This window comes from Chelonoidis abingdonii, chromosome 22 (assembly GCF_003597395.2).
Source record: "Chelonoidis abingdonii isolate Lonesome George chromosome 22, CheloAbing_2.0, whole genome shotgun sequence".
Classification (NCBI taxonomy): Eukaryota; Metazoa; Chordata; order Testudines; family Testudinidae; genus Chelonoidis; species Chelonoidis abingdonii.
In genome coordinates, this window is record NC_133790.1 from 30,498,788 (window position 1) to 30,520,344 (window position 21,557).

The 21,557-nt window shown below is 49.1% G+C and overlaps 1 protein-coding gene across 1 annotated transcript in view; it reads right to left on the bottom strand.

Moving 5' to 3' along the window:
- The window catches only part of LOC116835625 (oxysterol-binding protein 2), a 300,166-nt gene extending 279,424 nt beyond the window's left edge, over positions 1-20,742 (bottom strand). Inside the window, exon 1 of the mRNA XM_075059913.1 lies at positions 20,537-20,742. Within this exon, the coding sequence (XP_074916014.1) occupies positions 20,537-20,732 (196 nt within the window). The 5' untranslated portion in view covers positions 20,733-20,742. The remainder of the gene's footprint in view (positions 1-20,536) is intronic.
- Between the last annotated feature and the right edge of the window lie 815 nt (positions 20,743-21,557).

Consider the following 21,557-nt stretch of genomic DNA (forward strand, 5'->3'; position numbering starts at 1 on the left):
GGGCCCAGGTCCCTCCCTCTCCACTCCCCTCCTCCAAGGACACTAGGGAAATGATTAAGAACTGGTTCAGAGGCAAGCAATAGCGCCCTGAACCTACCCCAGAGAAGAGAAAGCGCGAGACCCAGCAGAACAGTACCGGCAATTTGCCACACTACATACACAGTTTAAAAAAAAAAAAGATCGTTTCTACTTGTTCAAAATAAACATTTTCCAGTGTGCTAAATTCATTATTAGCCCCTCCAATTTCTCTATTTCATAGCAGTATATTTAAAACACTTGGAGTTTAAAATGCCAAATAAATAAATAAAAAAATTTGACTCAATTACTTAACTGCAGTTCTTTGAAAAAGTCCAAGTACTGTAACTGTGTGTCCCACAAACAGGCCTTAAGGAGTTAGTAACTATTTACAGGTGGGACCGGTTTTATTTAAAACCTTCTTTTAAAATGTATATCTTGGTTTTGCCTTCTCAGAGGGGAAGGTAAGGATCCATCAGGCATTTCCTCTCCAGAGTTTATTTCTAAGGCCTGACCTTCACTTGCACATTATAGAAGTATAACTATGCAGGTTAGAGGTGTGTGTTACCAATATAGTTAAACGGGTACAACCCCTCGGGTGGAGACACATACTCTGATCTGGGGGGAAAGGTATATTAGCATAAAGCACCTTTATATACTATAACGGCATCCACCTGAGGGGGGCTGTTTAACTAGGATTAGCAGAGTTAATACCTAGCTTTTTTCATCAATAGATCTCAAAGGAGATCAGTATCATTATTCCCATTTTACAGCTGGGGAAACTGTGGCACAGGGTGAGGCAGTAACTGTAGACCCCACATCCTCCTGATTTCCAGGCCAGCGCTCTATCCACTAGGACACACTGCCTCCTTAAAGCAGACAACTTTCTAATGTAGACAAAGCCTAAATGTCAACTGTTTTTCAGTGCTCCCCAAGACTGACTAGAAGCCTGACTGGCTCAAGGGCCTGGTAACAAGCTACAGAGCTGCTCGCCCGTCTGGGACCAGTTTGAACCCAGCTCAGATCAGTAATGTGTGAAAGCTGCCTTGGAGTCAGCTGGTCCATCTGAATGCTGGGCTAGGATCTCCATACAATGGTGTCCGCTGCAGCGAAACAACCTGTCAGCCGATTCTCTTGACAGCATAACCATGTTTCCAACACCTGCAATGTACCTAAGTACCAACAAGCCTTAGCTAACCCTTCCAAGCCTAGAGCAGGGATGGGCAAACTACAGCCCAGGCGCTACACACGGCCCTTCAGATGTTTTAATCCGGCCCTCGAGCTCCCACTGGGGAGCAGGATTCGGGGCTTGCCCCGCTCCACGTGTGCTGTGGCTCCACATGGCTCCTGGAAACAGCTGCATGTCCCCCTCCCCCCGGCTCCTACACTGCCCTCACCCCAAACACCGCCCCTGGAACTCCCATTGGCTAGGAACTGAGGCCAATGGGAGCTATAGGTGGCGCCTGCAGAGCAGGCAGTGCACAGAGGCTCCTGGCCGTGCCTCCATGTAGGATCTGGAGAGGAGACATGCCACTGCTTCCAGGAGCTGCTTGAGATAAGCACTACCCAGAGCTTGCACCTTTGACCTCCCTCCCATACCCTAACACCCTACCCGAGCCCAGGTCTCCCTCCTGCCCTCTGAACCCCTCGGTCCCAGCCCCACCCCAGAGCTTGCACCCTTGATCCCCCTCCCATGCCCCAACACCCTACCCCAGCCCACGTCCGCCTCCTGCCCTCTGAAGTCCTCGGTCCCAGCCCCACCCCAGAGCTTGCACCTTTGACCTCCCTCCCATACCCCAACACCCTACCCCAGCCCAGGTCCCCCTCCTGCCCTCTGAACCCCTCGGTCCCAGCCCACAGCACCCTCCTGTACCCCAACTCCTCATCCCCAGCTCCACCCTAGAGCTTGCACCCCCACCTGAAGCCCTCTCCCCCAACCCTCTGCCCCAGCCCAGAGCTCCCTCACACATCCTGAACTCCTCATTTCTGGCCCCACCCCAGAGCCCAAACCTCCAGCTGGAGCCCTCACCCTCTCCCACATCCCAACCCCCAATCATGGGAGCATTCATGGCCCACCATACAATTTCCATACCCAGATGTGGCCCTTGGGCCAAAAAGTTTGCCCATCGCTGGCCTAGAGACCTTTTAAGCAAATCTCTTTCATAAAGAACAGTGCTGCATGACTGGTGCAGCACTGCCATCCTCTGGCTCCACCAGCACCTTGCACTCTTCTAGCAGAGAGGAGCTGGGGGATCATTGTGAGATGTGGCTATTACTGGAATGTTTTGCTCTGTGCAACATACAACAAGCTGCACCTTGCTGTGTTTAGGGCAGAATATTTTAATTCCCTATTACTGGAGTGATGCACATTAATTACCAAGCTGAAATGCATTTACAGGAGTGGACCTTGCCCCCAGGGGTGAGGACATTTAGACTGTACAGAGTATACACTGCATGCCGACATTATGTGTGACATGCACAGCAAAACCGGCCTTGACCCCACCCAGGGACCAGCACGAACTGCCTAGCAAAAGTGGCTCTTCAAGTAATGGACAAACAATATTGTAGTGGAAACCACAGGGCTAGTTTAAAGTGGTCACTTAGAGAATTGTTGCCTGTTAAAGTTGGCCCTGAATATAAAAACTGTGTTATACGTACATAGGGAATGTACTGGGCCACATTCGGGTCTCAGCTATACCCAAAAATCCAGCGTAACTCTCATGAAATGAATAAGACTCCTCCACTTCCACGGGGAACAGAATGGGGGCCTGTAGCTGGGTGGTCACCTGCTCTGAGCCTGAAAGGGTTACAGCCAGCCCTGGGAGAGGGCTGGGGCTGCAAGCTAAAGGCTGGGCTGATTGGGAGAAACAGGCTCAGCTGGGGCCACCCCCTAATCAGGCCACAGCTGACCCTATAAAAGAGTGTGAGCCAGGAGTTCAAACAGTCCCTCTCTGGCTGTTGAGAGAGCTGGGCCTGGCTGCCTGGGGAGCTCACCAGGGTACCTAGAGTGAAGCAGGGCTGGGGTATGGCCAAGGGTGCTGGGAAGCTCCAGACTGCAGGCCTTCCTGACAGCCTAAAACAGATACTGGGGTTGCAGACAGGCAGACCAAGGGTAGAATCATAGAATATCAGAGTTGGAAGGGACCTCAGCAGGTCATCTAGTCCCACCCCCTGCTCAAAGCAGGATCAGTCCCCAACTAAATCATCCCAGTCAGGGCTTTGTCAAGCCAGATCTTAAAAACCTTTAAGGATGGAGATTCCACCACCTCCCTAGGTAGGCAAAGACAGCAGGTCCAAACCCTCCTTGCTAATCAGGATTGGCTTGTATACTGCTGTCTGCCCCAGTGAGCGGGGGCTAGATGGTGACTGGCAGTAGTCACAGACTGAGGTGAGGTGGGAATAGAGGGCTGGGGGTTTCCCGAGTAGGGGAGACCCAGAGCTGTGGGGGTACTGTGGAGGGCAGAACCCTGCAAAAAAAAGGGGCACCGGGGTCCGGGAGGGACACAGGGCCCAGCAACAGGCAAGACACCAGCCTGCAGAGGGCTAATTCCCAAGACAGCCAGCAGCAGGCACCGCACCAGTGAGTCTCACTTCGCTTACAGGGCCGCACTGCCATATGACATACTGCCTTCTTTGCACAGCCTTTGCTATGACGCTCACAGATAGAAGCAACCCTGAAAGGTAGGACTGGACCAACTTGCTCTGCCTAACTCCAAATCCACTTGAGCCTGGCCTCACAAGTTTAACTTGGGTCTGAACAGTGGTCAGGCTCATGTGATACTGAGGTGAGGCTGAAAAAAAGTTCAGTGAGAAACAATCCCCTAAGGCAGGGGTGGGCAAATGTTTTGGCCTGAGGGCTGCATTGGGTTTTGGAAATTGTATGGAGGGCCGGTTAGGGGAGGGGGCATCCCTCCCCCAACTTCTCGCCCCTGATGCCCCCCCTAGGACCTCTGCCCCCAACTTCCCCCTGCCACCCCATCCAACCCCCCCTCCTTCCTGACTGCCCCCCCATCCTCTGATTGCCCTGACCCCTATCCACACCCCCACCCCGACTACCACCCTGAACTCCCCTGTCCTCTATCCAACCCCTGCCCCCGCTCCCTGCCCCCTTACTGTGCTGCCTGGAGCACCAGTGGCTGGCAGCGCTACAGCCACGCACCACACAGCACAGAGACCGGGTCAGCCCCCGGCTTTGCAGCTGTGCTGCCTCAGGAGCTCACAGCCCCATTGCCCAGAGCATTGCACCAGCGCTGGCAGTGGGGCGAGCTGAGACTGCGGGTGAGGGGGACAGCAGGGGAGGGACTGGAGGCGAGTCTCCTGGGGCAGGAGGGTCCCACCGGCCGGATGTGGCCCATGGACCAGTTTGCCCATCTCTGCCCTAAGGAAATGGGGGTGGGAGTAGGAAGAGGAGAGTGAAACAGGAGCAGGTCGTAAGGAGGGGAAACAATAGAGTCTGTATAGCGATAGATGGGTTGACACAAGTGGGCAGCCTAACTGCGGGCACAGGGCGTAGCACAGAGCTTCCCTTAACTAGACAATGAAGGTTCAAATGGGAGATCGCCCAGGGAAGGTCTATGGCCTGGCATGCAGGAGGTCAGACTCATGAGCCCACTGGTCCCTTACAGCTTAGGAAAAGCTTGTGCCTGGGAAGAGAAAAGACAATGGATTTAAATTACATGAAGAAAAGCCTCCCAAAAACCTGTAAACCCAAAACCATTTGTAAGTTGTAAACATGGGGTTTCCCCCTGCCAATCAAGCAAAGAGCTGGATTTCAGGGCTTTCTTGTTTGGGGAAAGCACAGATTAGAACCTCCTGATTTTACTCATGATAGCTGGGGACTGGATTTGATGACCCAGAGGGTCCCAGCCAATCCTACATACACCCCCTTTGGGAGGCAGAAGGGGTGTGGGCTTGGTGTTTGAAGGGACTGTCCTACTCAAGCATGTGTTTGAAATTTCTGACCCCAGGCATGTCAGCCATCCCCATGGCTGCTCAACACCTGGCTCCAGTAACCCTGAAGAACATTCGATGCCTAGAAGGGAAAAGGCAATTGTGGGTGTTTTCTGAGTTACAAAAAGCCCCGGCTGTCTGTTCCACTGGCACTACCAGAGCCTAGGGAGACAAAGGCCAGGCTTAGCTCCCAGAGGCGAAGCCCCAGCCAAAGGAAATGGTCAGACGTCTGCAGCCAGTGAGAAGGCGGTGACCAGACGAGAAGGTAGGGACCAGACTGGCACTCTCCACCTGGGGAGCAGGGAGTGCAGTGTTACCACGCCAGTCCCCACAGGTGTCTTCCTGTATATTCCCTGGTCATTTCAATGCAAAACATGCCCAGCGAAGGTGCTGTGCTGCCCGTGAGCAGGATGGGGGTTGTACTGGACAGTCTGTACTTCAGGCTGGAATGAATCTTGGCATCTACAGTTGTGTTGATTTCCCAGCTCTGAGAGCCGTACCAGACTCTGCTGCTTCCAGCTACTCACCAGCTGATGTACCATGCAGTGCCTGCCAATTGGCTGATCCAGCTGGAGAAAACCAGCCTACCCACCTTGCTGGTCTCACTGCAGGGGTTTGGGTGATGTGGAATAACCTGTGTTATACAGGAGGTCAGAGAACATGAGCTAACGGTTCCATCTAGCCGTATGAGCTCCCCCTCCATGGCAGCCAGAGCCAAGCCCATGCTCTCCCCTGGGCTGGGAGCAGCCACACCAGGACTGCGACATGCAAACTAGGGGGTGCAGAATGGGAGCAAAGCCAACTCCTCCCGTCCGCCAGCTCACTGCAGAGCCGGGGCTCTACAAACAGGGATACGGTGGGTCAAGAGGCAGCTGCCCTTCCAGGTACCATCCAGCTCTCCAAGGTGCACAAGGCACATGCAGAGCAAAGCAGCAGCTCCTCCTGCTGAATCCCTCCATTCCTAGCCCACAGGGCAGCAGGCAGGCAGAGAGAATAACAATCCTGGCAGGTACCAAGATCAGGCAGACTGTGGGACAGCCGCAGGCCCCTGTCCCAAACCTCCAACGCTCTCCAGCGGGGAGGGGATGGCCAGCTCTAGCCCCAACAGTTCAATGGGGAGAAGCCACATTGCTGACAGAAAACTGATGGGAACCTGCTGCTCTGAAAGTTCACAAGCTGCTATGTGGAGAAGGGAGCTCATGCACCTGTGGGGAGCAAGTGGGAATTGTACTGGGGGTTCACTTCTGTAACACACGTTGCCTTTCTGATCGAGTCTGTTTTCCAGAGGGAAAGGGGCTGACCGGGCGGTGCTGGAGCCCAGCATCTTGTCTTTGGCTGCATAACAGGTGCAGGACAGGCAGCAGCAACATGCAGTACCCTCCCCCAGCACACCCTTCCTTGCCATGGTTACTTAGCAGGAGAGAGGAGCGGGCATCCAAGCTCTGGGCTCACTGCTGAGGCTGCCTGGGAGGTGGGGACAGAGCTTGTGTTCGATTCTGATGGGGATCGCTGTGCTGCAGCCTGAGCTCAACTCCTTTCACACTAGCCACCAGGAATAATGCCATTCAAATGGAAACAATCACCACAAGATGAAGCCACAGTCTCTCTCCTGCCCCGGGGACTGTTTAAAACCAGCCAACACCATATTAACTACTAGAGGGACCAGGCAGTTAACCCTGTCACAATGGTCCATACATAATTACACACACAGCCTACGACTGACTGAGTGGCACACTACATTCTCCTGGATTCAGCCCTTTGTTCACACCCAGCTCTAAGCTGCAGTGCACCAGCTCCTGGTTCGGCTTCCTGTCAACATATGTTTGTTCTGGTGTCTGCATTTCAATGTCTGTTTATCTGGTGAGCGATTCCTGAAAAAGGCTCAAGGGCCAAAGGAGTCGGATTGTTGTTTCATTCAGTGTCTCTGGAACTGATCCTGCTTTCAGTGGTGTCAAAAGGACCAGGAGCAGCCACTCTGCTTGGAGCAACAGGACCCCATCCAACTTCCAGTTACATCTAGAGAGAGGCTCCCTTTGTCTTCTTTAGAAAGTAGAGGGGGTCCTGAAAATGGAGAGTGGTATCTAGGAACGGTCTGCAGGCCATACTTAGAGGGAGCGGGACTATCTTGGGAAGCACAGACTCTGCAAAAAAGGATTGGGGGGGAGGGAGGGAAGGAAGGAAGAATAATCAACCAAACATGAGCTCCCCGTGCACCAAAAGGGCAAACGTAATCCTAGGATGCAAGAACAGAGAAAGCTCGACTAAGAGCAGAGAGGTTATTTTACCTCTATCTAGCACTGGTGCAACTGATGCTGCGATAGCGTGTCCAGTTCTAGTGCCCACAATTCAAGGAGGATGTTGATAAATTGCAGGGGGTTTAGAAAAGAGCCACAAGAATGATTAAAAGGGTTAGAAAACCTGCCATAGAGTGACAGCCTCAAGGAGCCTCAAGCTGTTTAGCTTAACAAGGAGACGGCTCAGGGGTGACTTGCTCACAGTCGATAAGTACCTACATGGGGAACAAATATTTTATAGTGGGCTCTTCGATCTAGCAGAGTCTAACCCGATCCAATGGCTGGAGGTTGATACTAGGCAAACAGACTGGAAATAAAGCTGAGACATTTTTAACAATGAGGGTAATTACTCACTGGAACAATTTCCCAGGGTTCTGGTGGACTGTACACCACGGGCAATTTTTAAATCAGTGGATTTTTTCCTACAACATATGCTTTAGTAGCTCAAACAGACATTATGATGGCGCAGTTCTCTGGCCAGTGACATATAGGAGGTCAGACTAGATGATCACAGTGGCCCCTTCTGGTCTATTGATCTGACAGGAAAAGATGGAATGCAGTGATCACAAACCCCAATTTAATACAACCAGAATTGATCTCGGTAACAATACCCTGGTCTCGTTTCCCTTCATCCTGCAAAAATGACAATACATGGAAAGAACAAAGAAACCACAAAGCCTTTGAGACAGGCAACATTTATTTACAAACTGTCAAAGCATGAAGGGGGAATTAGTACCCTTAACTCAAGACATACACTCAGCCGTGGTGAAATGGTGCTGTGTTTGCCCAGAGCAGCCAATGGGAATCCCACACATTGAATTAAATCAGGAAAAATACACACAAAACAAAAACAGTTTCACAGAAGTAAAACAAGATGGACACAGAAGACAAAGTCATGAACAAACCAAACAGAATGATATTGTTAAACCAGCACTTTTCAGACGTTTGTACGTACAAACAATTCCAATAGCAGCCAGATGTAAAACTGGCTACACAGAAAACAATCCAATACTTTGTTGCAATTGTTTTCCTGATATTGATATGTTCAAAATCCCCACCCTGAGTTACTCGCTCTTTCCCATAAGGCTGGAGTCACAGCTCTATTGATTTCACTTCATGCAGTGCTACTTTTTTCTAAGGCTCACCCAGGGGACCACGTGATTTGTTACAGTAAAAATGTGGGATGAATGGGACATGCCACCAAGCTAAGCTGAGCTCCCCTCAACGGCAGCTGCAGAGTTAGAGTTGTTACCTCCTGCAAAAGCGCCCAGTGCAAAGAGCAGCAGTAGATGATTTAGTTGGAGACTGGTCCTGCTTTGAGCAAGGGGTTGGACTAGATGACCTCTTGAGGTCACTTGCAACCCTGAGAGTCTAAGATTATCCTAACCGGGTTTATCAGGAAGCTGGTGTGAAATTCAGAACACCTGCAAACATTCAGAATTTCATTCTGGGTCACTCCAGCTGGCAAAGTCTGGTTATTTTGCGACATTTTGCAAAATAGGATACGTCTACGCTTAGAACGCTACAGTGGTGCAGCTGCACTGTGGTAGTGCTGACGTGTTGACACCACAGCAACGGCAGGGGTTCTCCAGTCACTGTACTTAATCCGCCTCCGAGAGGCTGTAACTAAGTCAACGGAACAATTCTTCTCTTGACCTAGCCCTGTCTACATCTGGGGTAGGGCGGCTTAATGACATCTCTCCAGGGTGCGGATTTTTCACACCTCAGAGACGTTGCTATGCTGATGTACGTTTTCAGTGTAGACCAGCCCATAGGGTTCGTGCCGTCAAACATGCAAAAAAATATGAACTTCCACAGACTTAAAGGTGATGTTTGTTCAAGATGAACAATCAGAAAATTCAGAGTTCGCTTTCTAAAAAATGGGTGTGCTCAGGAGGCGAAGTGGCCCAGCTGTCACTCCAAACCAATCACACCCATCTGGCAGCTTTTCACAGAACTGCACCATTCTTGTGACATCACACCAGTGTGAAAACTGCAAGCTCTGAGGTTTTCACGTATCTTTTGCATAGCCCCACTGATTATGTCAAACCTCCCATTACCATGACATCACCACAGAAGGCAATACAGACCCTGATCTACACTGCACTACGCATGTCAAACCAGGTTTAGAAATTGTCTCCTGTGGAGGTGGCCAAGGCTTTAACAAACAACAAAAAAATTAGTCCTGAAAACTGTTCATAGAATCCTGCCCAAGGCACACTACAGGCACAGGCACACTAGCGGAAACTTTTTTAAAAAAAGGGGCTTCTTAATGTGGTCTTACCAGAACCTGGTGGGGAGAAAGACTTATCAGTCATCGGAACAAAAGCTAATTTAATCTGTTTGCGACTGCCAGTTCCTGAAGTATGCCTGGATCTGAGGAGCCCAAACTCAGCTTCTCAGCGTGAGGCACATGTATTCTCCAACATGTCGTTTTCAAAATGAGGTATTTTAATATGTAGATGCTTAACTGTATTTTACACACACACAAAATCAAAAACATGTTAAAAGGACACAAAGGCTGCAAAAGTGAAGAATTCAGAAGGCAGGAAATGCCAAAGAGTGGAAGAGTTCACCCTGCCCCCTTGTGCAGACCCTCACCTCATGTCTATATAGACAGACGCTCTCCCCGGCCCCACCCAAGACTAATTACAAAATCAGAGATTAATCTGTCAGATGATATAATTCCAAGCAATTTTTTCTACAGCTTTTATCAGCATGTTATATTTTGTCACACTTATACTTACAGGTCCTTGTTGACTTACATGATAAATTCTTGTCCATCTCAACTATTGCACTAATTTATCCAGCAGATGTGCAATATGTACGATTTCTTTTCAGCCAGCAGCACAGCCTTCCTTCAGCATAGTTCAGAGGATGAGGCAATCAGCTACGGAGGTAACTTGGATATGAATTTAGATGGCCTACATATGTCAGTGTTCGCTACTATTCTCTCCTGTAATAGTCAATCTGTAGTCTATTATATAAGCACCACTGACTGAGTACCTTAGCTATAAATGATTTTCATGGATTATGTCTGTAATACGGAGTCAGATGTAGTACAACGGATACTGCGTGTGCCTCTAAGGCTGTAAACAAGGTTTGATATTAGATGAATTACATGATCACATTTCTCATATAATACAATCATGACACATGCCCACGAAGGGGAAGAGTTAAAGAGGAGACCGAAAACGCCAAGGTACCTGAAAGGGAAGGGGGGAAAATGGGTTTACGGGCTCCACGAGGCCTGAAAGAAAACCCTCTCTCTCTTCTCTTGCTCTCAGTTTTGTTCTGCCTATTTACATTCCCAGTTTGCAGCCTGATTGCCCTGGAAGATGATGAGGCGAACCAGTGAAATGAAGACAACAGCAAAGCCAGGAGAGGGAAAGTGACGTAGACAGAGGGGAACAGATTTTAGGTCAGACTGTTCACGACTCTGGGTTTTTTTTCATTTGTTTTTGTTAAAAGCTGATGAAAATTAAAAGGTGCCTTTATTAAAAGATTCAAATCCTGCCTTTCCCCAACTCCTCCCCAAACAAACACTCTTTGATTAAGGTGAGACACATGCTTTGAGACATCCACAGGCTCCTTGAGCAAAACAAGGGAACACCAGACTTCTCATTCTGGATATTTCTAAGGTCTCACAAATGCAGGGAGTTATTTATTTAAACCTCCCAGGCTAGCATTATTCATCATGAAGCAACAACAAAAGAAAGGACACAAGCTTGAGTTTTGTTTTTTAAAATCTTATCACTTGGAAATCTCCTGACTTCTCAACACTTACCTGGGGAGCCTCAAGCACTTTCCTAGAAGGTCTTTGCTTTTGCAAATAAAATGCAGCTTTGTCTTCACTAGAAACACTGCCGTGGCAGAGCCGTAACGTGTCAGCATAGATGCTCACCACAGCGACGGGAGGAAGGGGAAGAATTCTTCCACCAGCCTAGCACTGTCTACACTGGGAGATAGGTCAGCTTAACTATGTCGCTCGGGAGTGGGGATTTTTCACAAGCCTGAGTGACGTAGCTGGGTCGACCTAACTGTTTTGTGCAGACCTGGCCTGCGTGTTGGTAGACAGGAGCTGGGAGAGAAGCAGTAGGCACTGAAAAAAAAATAGGAATAGTTTTAAGACTAGAAATCCAAGAAAAACCCCCTCTCACAGCAGTTCTGTCAGTTAAACATCCCATGGCAGCAATTCCTTGGGCAACTCTCAGCAGCAGACTCTGGGCTGGGAAATTCCAATCTGGGGAACAAAGAGGCCGAGCGCCGGAATATTTCAGGTGGTGGTAATTGCTCTTCAGACGGGAGCCCCACAGACTGAGGGGAAAACACAGTTAGTAGCAGAATGTAATGCTGACAGGGAAGGGATAAAGGAACAACGTAATTCCCAAAGGGGCGGTGGGAAAGAGAGCCAGTTTTTACAGAGGGCCAAGAGGAGCCCTACTACAACCCTATTTACTGTTACGGTAGAGAGAGAAGAGTGTACAGGCAACAATGACAGCAACTGTGAAAAGAGGAACTATTCCAGCTGCAAAGGCTCCATGACCAGGAGCTGCGAGGAGGTGGCAAGGATTCAAGGGGCTAAGGAGAAGGTGTCGGATGGTGGATGAGGTCAGATCCCCAGGAAACGTCACGCCCCTAGTGGTAAAAAAGCCCCCCAGAGACAGAAAAGCAACTGCAACTAGCACCAGAACTCTTACAGGGAAGAGTTAGAAACAATTAGCCTGGGGTCCTCCCAAGAAGCCCAACCTGAGAACCACAACAGCCGCCACCAGATGTTTCAGATCTATCTGCAGGATCTGAGATACCACAATGATGGGAGTTCGTGCTAGTCTATTTAGATGTATTACAAGCAGAAGAGCTGCCCCTTGGATCGTATTTGCTGAGCGCTGCAAGGCGATCCCCTGGGCTGAATGGGTGGCTCATGCAGGACCCAGCCCTGAACTGTCAGTAAGCGCTTTAATAGCTCAGAGAAGCTCTGTGGCTCCCCACCTCTGCTCTGCAGCAGCAGGACTCCTACCAGGGCAGCTCCTTGGCTGCGGAAGGCAGAAGGGCTAGTGCTCCCCATCCACTTGCTACCTTCTCCTCCTGTGCCCCGAGCTGCTCTTCGGCCCCACCCCTTCTCATCTGATCCGTCAATAGATATTAAAACCCCTGGGAAATTCCTACACAAAGCACTTGGAAGTTAAGGTTGTCCAAGATAATTTCCTGCGAACTGAGTCATTAAAAATTACCGGTTCTGCCAACATCATCATCCACACCAGTCTCACCACGCAGGCCTTCCCACCCATTACACCCCAGAGCCCCCTGGAATACCTCCAACACCTGAAGATCGTGCACCATGGTGAGAGAACTTGCCACTTCTCACATCTCTAGGGAGTGGGTCAATCTAGCAGCAGCTTGACTGCTGTCGGGAAGGCCAGGATGTGTGAACTGTGGGTAATTTGAGAGAGTTTGCTGCGGAGCTGGGTGGGATTCTGAGGGCACCTGGGTGCCATGATGGTTGGCTGGGAGATAGGTGAGCTAAGTTTGGCGTGGACATGAACATGGTGTAGCTGGTGAATTCCTACAGTTTCCTTATAGTGGAGGAGGAAACACATTTGATCAACCTGATCTTTGTGTTCCTTATGTGCCCATGATGTAATGTTTTTACTGTCATTCCACCCTGACAAACCCGCCCGGGGAATGGATTTTGATTCCGGATTGCCACGGACACAGGAGCAGAGAAAGCAAAAATAAGAGCATGAAAACCCTGCTTCGTCCCTCTAGTCGATTCCCAGCCAGTGCATGCTTGTTCTCTGTTGTACCTTTTCTAGTACTCTGCCTGCCCTAGACTTACACATACCAGAAGCATTTGGGCTCCCCCCAGGCTGATTCCCCACTGTGGCACTTTGCGTGCAGGAGGAGGGGCGGGGCCCGCAAGGATTCTAAACATTAATCCTGGCTACTCTAGGCTGGTATTAAGCTCCCAAGGTTACAGCTTCTCTCTGACCTTGGCTGGGTAGATGCTGCCACCACCCAAGTGCAAAAATCCCTTTGAAGACCCAGGAAGGTGGACTTGGGAATTCCTCCCTGTGGGGAACCCTCAAGCCCTTTCACTCCCCTCCAGGGAAGAGCTGAGAAAGAAAACAAAGGAAATCAGCTGTTGCCACCAGCTAATTCAACAACATGTGCACAAACCTCTTAGGACACCAAAAATCCAATCCTGTCCTTAAAAAGGTAAATGTTATTAAAAAGGACAAAAAGAAAGAAAATACATCTGAAAACTCAGGCTATTGCTATTTAAAAGAAAATACAAAAGTTAACACTCAAGAATAGCTCTCCTGAGATCCAGCTTAAAGGTTACAAGCAAAACAAAAGCACCTGGGGTGAGCACAGAGGAGTCCACAAGCCATAAAGAAATAAACCTAATCGCGTCTTCCTAGACATTTTCTAATCTACTTACATATCTGGGGCTTCAAATGAGTAGTTTCTAGTTATGACTCGATGAGTTTTCATACCTGGCCCAAGCTCTTACAGCATAGCTGCAACCCTCTGCTTCTCCCCGAGGACAGACAAAGGGGGAGTTTTTCCCCACTTTTTCCCCATTTTAAAAAGCTCTAACCTTCCCATTGGCTCTTTTGGTCAGGTGCCCACTCCCTTCCTTTTACTTATGTAGGGAGACTTTTTAACCCTTTACGGGTAAAGCAAGTAGAGAACAAGCACTAAGATGGATTTCAGAGCTAATTGGGTGTCCATAAAAAGGAGCTATTTCCCCCCCTCCCCCCCATTTATCACAGCCCCTTTGGAAGCTTCTCCACAAATGCAAGGATCCCCTGTCAGGCAGCATTCCCTGATATTCGGCTTCCATGACTTCACCCCATACTCCAAGCTGTAGCCCTGGCACTACACTAGATAATTCCTCCTTCACATTTACAACCGTCACATAAACACAGACTTATGTCACACACTAGTCATCACAAGGCCAAGCTATATATTCTTATGAATCCATCCCTCCAATTCCTCAAGCATGTGTTGCTCTTCTACCAACTCCCTCCAGTTTGTCAGTCTCTCTCTGGTAATAAGTGAACTCCAGATATATCACAGTTATGACCTTCCTTTCACCCTCTAACGGTGTAATTCGATCCACCAAAGCAATTGTTTGTCTCACTACTTTTGTTCCACACAACTCCATGCTGGCTGGCACTCATAGGTCTATTCATCCTCCAGTTACCTAGCGCTTTCTTCCTCTTATTATTTGTTCACTTATTTCATTAGGCTAGAGGCTAGACTTACCAGGGTGTGACCATGAGGAGCAGAAATCTTTCAAAAGTACCTTTGTTGGCATCCAGTTTTCTTCCCACACTTTTCAAACATAATTGCCCATGGAACCTAGATTTGTTAATTAATCCCTGAGGACGCCTGGAGTTCTGTTGAACTGGTTTGGATTATTGTACTGGGGAGGAGCGTGACATATCTATGACCTTGCAAGGAGTTCTCTTTTCTGTTTACCTGGTTGTTCTGAAAACAGAACAACTGGAATCCCAGGAAGAGCGAACATTATTCATCTGTGGTATCATGTTGGCAGGAAATCCTGCACCCTAGCAGCAGAGGAGGTGATACTGTATCACGTAACAAGGAATATGTGAGTGCGGCCACAAGGTCGTTCGTGAACAGCAGAACGTTACTCTTCTTAAAACTAGAGCTTTAAATTTTTACAATTTTAGATTAGCAGGTCGCACTCTCAACCAATCAGACAAGTTGAACAGCAGGGTCATTCTCCAGACACTAGACCCATGGGGTTTTGTTCAGGTTCAGGTATTGAAACTATAGTACTGGAATCAGCAAATGGATCCAGATTTGGAAGCAGAGAAGGGCTCGGTTTCCTAAGGCAGACTGTGGTCCCCACAAACATTTCAGGTCTCAAGGATCCCGAGACAGAAGGTGTGAATCTGCTTTCTGCAGATTAGCAGCAAAAGCAGTCCAGCCATTCAGCTCTCCCTCCCAAGAATGACATGACTGAGAAATCAAGAACTGACTAAATTACACCAAGTGAGCCTCTGCAGGAACCCTGCCACCGTCAGCTTCTGCCATAGAGGATGTGAGTTCAGGATGCACCTCAGCTCTCCCAGCCTAGCAGGAGGATCTCATGCACAGCAAAGCTGAACTGGGTCTCTGAAGAGAAGTTAATAGCTGTTCACTACGATAATTCCCACTCACTCATCCACTGGCAGGCACTGACGGCGGGCTCATCTGAGAGAGAAAACTGACCCAACCCTCCCAGGACTAGAGTCAGACTCAAAATTAACCCACCTCTTCCCAGACTGGAATCCTGTAGGTCACCCAATTCCATTTCCAGTGGAAACCAGGAACACAGTAAGCTGGCATCCTTAACCTCTGATGCGCTCTGCAGCTAGACAAGGTCTATTTGTTCAAGCTCATAACAGGGAATACTGAAGCTGCACAATCCTGATCTTCCCCCTGGCCTGAAATAAAACAAAATGGAGGAAAAGACAAGGAAGAAAGCAGAAGAGAAATCCCCTGCAAGAGAGGACTCCCCAAGAGCAGCTACCAGCCTATCCCACAGAGAGAAACATCAAGCTCAAAGAAAAGAGAAGTGACAGAAAGCCAGTGAGACACTGCTTTATCTATTGCACCTATCACCATGGTATCCCTCTATGAGCCTCCCTACACCCTTAAATGCAGGAATACTGGCGTGCGATTTCCACACAAGTACAAAATACTTAAATGCCCTTTTAGGGTTTTACACTGCACAAAATGGCAAAATACACAACCTCGTCCGTCCCCATAACCTCTCCAGAGCAGCTGACCTAGTGTCCTGGCCCATCCCTTCCATAACCGTGTTACGTGTTTGTTTCAGACTCATATAGAAAAAGGAGCTCATCTCACGAGTGCCACTTGCTCTCACATGCACAACTCTGAAATCTTCACTCTGATCCACCACAAAATGTCAAGTAACGACATTTACAAAGGGGTGGTTTGTTTCAAGAAAGCTACCCACAAAAACAAGGTCAGGAGAGTCTCAGCTGCTTTCCCAAAGCAGTCACAGGGGTTAGGCTGCTTTATCATTCCTATCACCTGTTAAATGCAACCCCTCACCCGCTGCTCAGGAAAGCCCTTTGAGTGACGAGGCCACATCCGGACAGCACAGTTCACCCTCAGTGTCTCCTGGGAATGGGGGAGACGCAAGAGGAAGTTTTTATTTGCAGAGAAAATAGACGAATAAGCAACCTCGGCTGATGTTCCTGGCATGGCACAATAAACGTGCCTGTTAAACCCCCGCTGACAGCAAATGGAAACTGCTCCAAGGCTTTGCAATAGCTGGGTGTCTGTAACAAAGCCCCGTTTGTACGGCATGTCTGATTCAAAAGATCCCCAGTCCTCATAACAAGAGCAGCCGACTGGCTGCTAGCCACGCAAGGAGGCGCGCCTGGCTGTACTTCGGCATTAGGCTGAACATGCCACACCGACTGGCATAACGAAGCAGGAATGGAGTATGGTCTTGGACGGCCACAGCTCCCAGCCTGGGCTGCTTGTCTGTGCTTATTTTCAATGTTAGATTCTGGCAAAACATGGTTTATCTTTAGTGTTTCAAGAAAGGAGGAAAACCCCTTTTTTATTCCATGTTAAACATTGTTTTCTTTGACTTGGATAAATATAGGCCCCTTCAGAGCCCCAAGCTGCTCAGATGAGCTCCCAGCAAGTGTGGGGCAGCCTGAGGATCCACTGCCCTTCAGCAAACCACTGTGCTTACAAGGGACACACTCGCAGCAGCCACTGGGTCACTTCAGGACCTGCCAGTCCACAACTAAACCTCTGCCTGTTCCAGGGGATGAGCTCAGAGAGCACAGAGTTCTTCGGCATCTGCCTCCCTGCCAGATGGCTCTTCATACCTCACTCACCAGCATATCCAGGATCAATACACACCAAAAACAGGGCCATCTGGGGGACCTTCCGTCTCTCAGGAGCCCTCCTGACCAGAACTGAGAGGCACAATCCAGGACCAGAACAGCCAATACAGAAGCCCCACACAGAAATCCATAACAGGCTTTGAGTGAGCCGGTATGCACAGGGGCAGGAGGCTGAGAGTTTATTAGTTTCAGGCAGACCTGCCACAGATCAAACCGACAGGCTCTTTGCTTTAACAATGACCCGTAGTAAATTAAAGGCTCTCAGGAACTTGAGACACAATAGAACCTCATAGGTGTATTAGTGATAAGCGAGCTTTCTAGAATAACTCAGAAATCCTCGCAGTCTGCCACAGCCGATTTACCTTCACCCAGGAGCTACAGGAATTCAGAGATCAGGAACATGTATCATTGTGCTGCTTCTAGCCACTACTCTCGCTCGCTCCTGCGAACATGCACCCAAAGGCTCCAGACAGGGAAGATTTCCCCTGTGCTATTTTCAGCTAGGAGTACAGACCAAAATAGCTAAGTGCAGCTCTCTGGCAACAACCACTTCAAATTCTCACTGACATCTTCCTATAGCTACATACTGGACTGCAGCCCTTGGGCAGGCTGAGCGCTTGTCCTTCTGCACATGCCTGACGTGTCCAAGAGGCAGACATCAAGCTCCCAAGCTGCAGGTTCTGATGTACAGCAAAGTGGGCGCAAAAGCAGTGATCCAGAAAGAGGTTTAATTTAAGAGTGATTAGCTTGGTGTTAAAGACCCTTTTCATATACGAACCATCTCAATCTTAACTTTTCTGCAGACCAAGAAACATTCACTCCAATGACAGAACCTGCTGCCAACTCCAGAGAATTCTCAAACTGAACTGGTAACTTCTTGCTCTGCCTAGAAATCTTCCATGTGCTTCATGAAATTTGTTTTGATTCCCCCGTTAGTATCTGCACTCGCTAGTGCCGCAGCGTGCAGAGACGGAGGTTCACAAACCGTTCTTAATGTGATTGCATTTGGAGGCACTGGTACCATGATATGCAACACATTAAATTATAATGGGCAATGAGTCAGTGGCTCTCACACTAATGAGTAACATCCATATAATCTCATGGGACTGTCTACTACATAACAGGGACCAATTCTTATAAAGGATTTAGGGCTCATGCTACAATGAATCACAGACTGTTTGCAGTACAATATCCTTCTGTTCATGAACCGAGTGTTGCCCACAGCAGCCACCACCAAAGATGGTCATCCAATATGTACAAGAATAAGTTCAGTCTCTGCCTTTGCGAAGCGTGGTCTGTTTGTTTTATTGAGGTTGACCAGGTGTCTTTACAAACGCACACCAAGAAATCAGTTGACTCCAACTACACTAGCACAGTTGTGACCCAGAGAGAGAGCCACGTCCACTACCTGCTGTCAAACCTCGCAGAACTAGTTCTGCGTTTAGTGCAGACGCAGCCCTAATCCCCCAGAGGTTGTCATCAACGCATTTACACACCTCTCACCTTCCCTGCTGGCAATTTGGTAAGTTACTCACCTGCTTTGTCTTGCGTACAATTACGCGCACACACACACACACACACACACACAGTGCTAGCGTCCATGTAGTCATTATTTGTCCTGCAGTAGCACCGAGGAGCCCCAGTCCTGGCCAGGACTCCAGGGTGCTAGTCGCTGTACAGTCGCAGAACAGAAAGCCCCAAGCTACAGAAGTACATTTATCATGTCCCTTCCACTGTTTCTCCTACGTTACCCCCACCAGCCCCACCTCTAACATGCCAGACCTCAGGGGGCTGTGAGAAGCTGTGTTTATTTTTAAATCAGGCTGCCAAAGGTGTTCCCGCCTTCCCTCTCCAAATACAGGATGCTTCCTCCCTCTCTCCCTTACATGGGCCCCGTTTCCAAGAGGGCAGAATTCAGTCTGTGACCAGTGTCTGACTTGTGTTTTGTTTTTTCCATGCACATTTTTCTCTTGCCTTCTAAGACCTGCAAGTGGATTTACTGGTGTGAAAGAAAAATAAAATGCCAATGAAAATGTAAACTTTTGAACGTTTCTAACATATATTGCCTGCTAACTATGTACCATCTACAGAATACGTGACGGTGTGACAAAGGTTTGATTGGTATAGCTCATGTATAACTTTGCCAGCCATACCTAATGCAACCACCCAAGCACATGACTGTCAGACCTTTACACTGCACCATCATCATGGGACTATGAGTGTGTGACATGTAAACAGCTGAACTAAAGTCAGATTTCATTCACACAGAGCTTATATACTCTACACTAGGGATGGGCAAACTTTTTGGCCCGAGCGCCAGATCGGGGTTGGAAACGGTATGGAGGGCTGGGTAGGGAAGGTTGTGCCTCCCCAAACATGCTGACCCCCCACCCCCTGACTGCCTCCCTCAGAACCCTGACCCATCCAACCCTCCTGCTCCTTGTCCCCTGACCGCCCCCTCCTGGGACCCCTGACCCCTGGGATCCTACCTCCTATCCAGCCCCCTCAGCCCCTTTCGGAACGTGGCCCTGCAAACACGGGCAGAAGACTCAGGAGGGGCAAGGGCAGCCTTGCAGCTGGAGAGAAGCGGTGGTTTCCCCTTTAAAGTGCCGCTTCTCTCCGTCAGGCAGTGCCGCCATCCAGTGCACCTCCTGAGTCCTCCAGCCGCGTTCACAGCCACCTGCACCGCCCATCTACTTCCCTGAGGCTGCGGGTGAGTCGCCCTTCCTGCTCTCCCCTCCCCGCCATGGGGGGTGTGCTGGCGCTGAGGCACAGTGAGCTGAGGCTGCAAGGGAGAGAGGACAGCAGGGGAAGGGGGCTGGGGGCAAGCCTGCCAGGGCAGGAGCTCAGGGACCGGGGCAGGCAGGTCCCGCAGGCTGTACTTTGCCCACCTCTGCTCTAGACCCACTGTAAAGAGGCTGTGACTGGGTGACAAAGGCATTGTTCTGGCTTTAAAATGGGAGCTGCTGTTTTTGATCTCCTTAGAGTCCCGCCTACAGCTGTGAAGTATTCCTTGAAATATTCACTGCCCAGGCTGTGAACCCAAATTCTTCAAGACAAAGGCAAGTGAGTCCTGCCTTCCCTCTGTAACTATTTCAAGCTGCACAGGATTCACAGTACCTACTGTAACACTACCCAACCCAAGGGCTTTTTAAAAAAATTGTGTCACTGCTGTATGACCCAGAACACTAGATATACGGTACGTACAGTTCTGCAGAAAACTCCTAAGGGATGTTAACAAGCCCTATTTCCCCCTTACACTGGTGAAGTTTTTCCACAATTCAGGACACAAGGCAGGAAGATTTATCTACATCAGGGTTTTATAAGCAATCCAATTCCATGCTTGCGCTCTAAGAAGCACTCTACCTGACTGGTTGTTCCTCATACGGATAGCTTTTGCTTTGGCCAGCTCCAAAGCAGTGACCCATCGCTGCCTCTCCACTTCGGAGCTTGCCTTTAGATGGTATGTCCTTCCCCCACTGGAGAGTACGATGTTACAGGAGTCCTCTGTATCAATGTGCGCTGTTGACAGATTGATGGTTCCTCGACAGGTGTGAGCCATTTCGGCCTGTGTCCTGCACAACAAGAGAGAAGGGGTATAAAATCCTCTGGGTCCACACTCAGACCTTCCCTAGCCACACACCATTCCCCTGCTGGCGGTGTGCCTTTCTGCAAAACTCACCCTCTACACCCACTGCAAGAAAAACACCCAGAGAATTCAGAGAACAAAACTGACCCTTCAAAACCAGGTGAGCTTCCCAAAGGGAATGGAAACAATCCAACACACGGAGTTTGGAATAAACTGTTCAGTCGCTTTCATTGCACAGCCCTCGTCTGTTACCTTACTTGACTTTTCTTGCTGTCCCAAAATTAAACTACTTAAAGCTCTTTCCACCCCAGCATTTCCCCCCTAATTCTTACTGTTGCTTCTCTCCCTTACCACTTTCATTGCTAGAGTCCCATTCAGTAGCCCTGACTCATAAGACTAACTCTCTCCCTGCCATGTCCCTTTTTCTGCTCTCAATGCTGCCTCTTGTCTGATATTTCGATTGCAAGCTGTCGGGGGCAAAACTGTGACTTTTCCACGTGGGAAGCTCTTTAGTGCTGTACAAATGCATTTTAACAACATTACAAAAAGTCCTGGCAACACTCCTGTTTACTCAGCCCCATAGTTTGGGAGGGTTAAACTCCCACAAAATTCATCTCACCTCAGACAAATTCATAGTACTCTGTCCAGTAGGTATGTGCTACCAAGGATATATGATCATGCAAGTAAAGCCTCAGTGACAGCTTACAGAGCAGCTGATGCCTTGCGAGGGAAGTCATTGATAAACATCTTTCTATGCATCATTACCTAGGGGTGATTTCATCCCCTAATTTGCAGGAA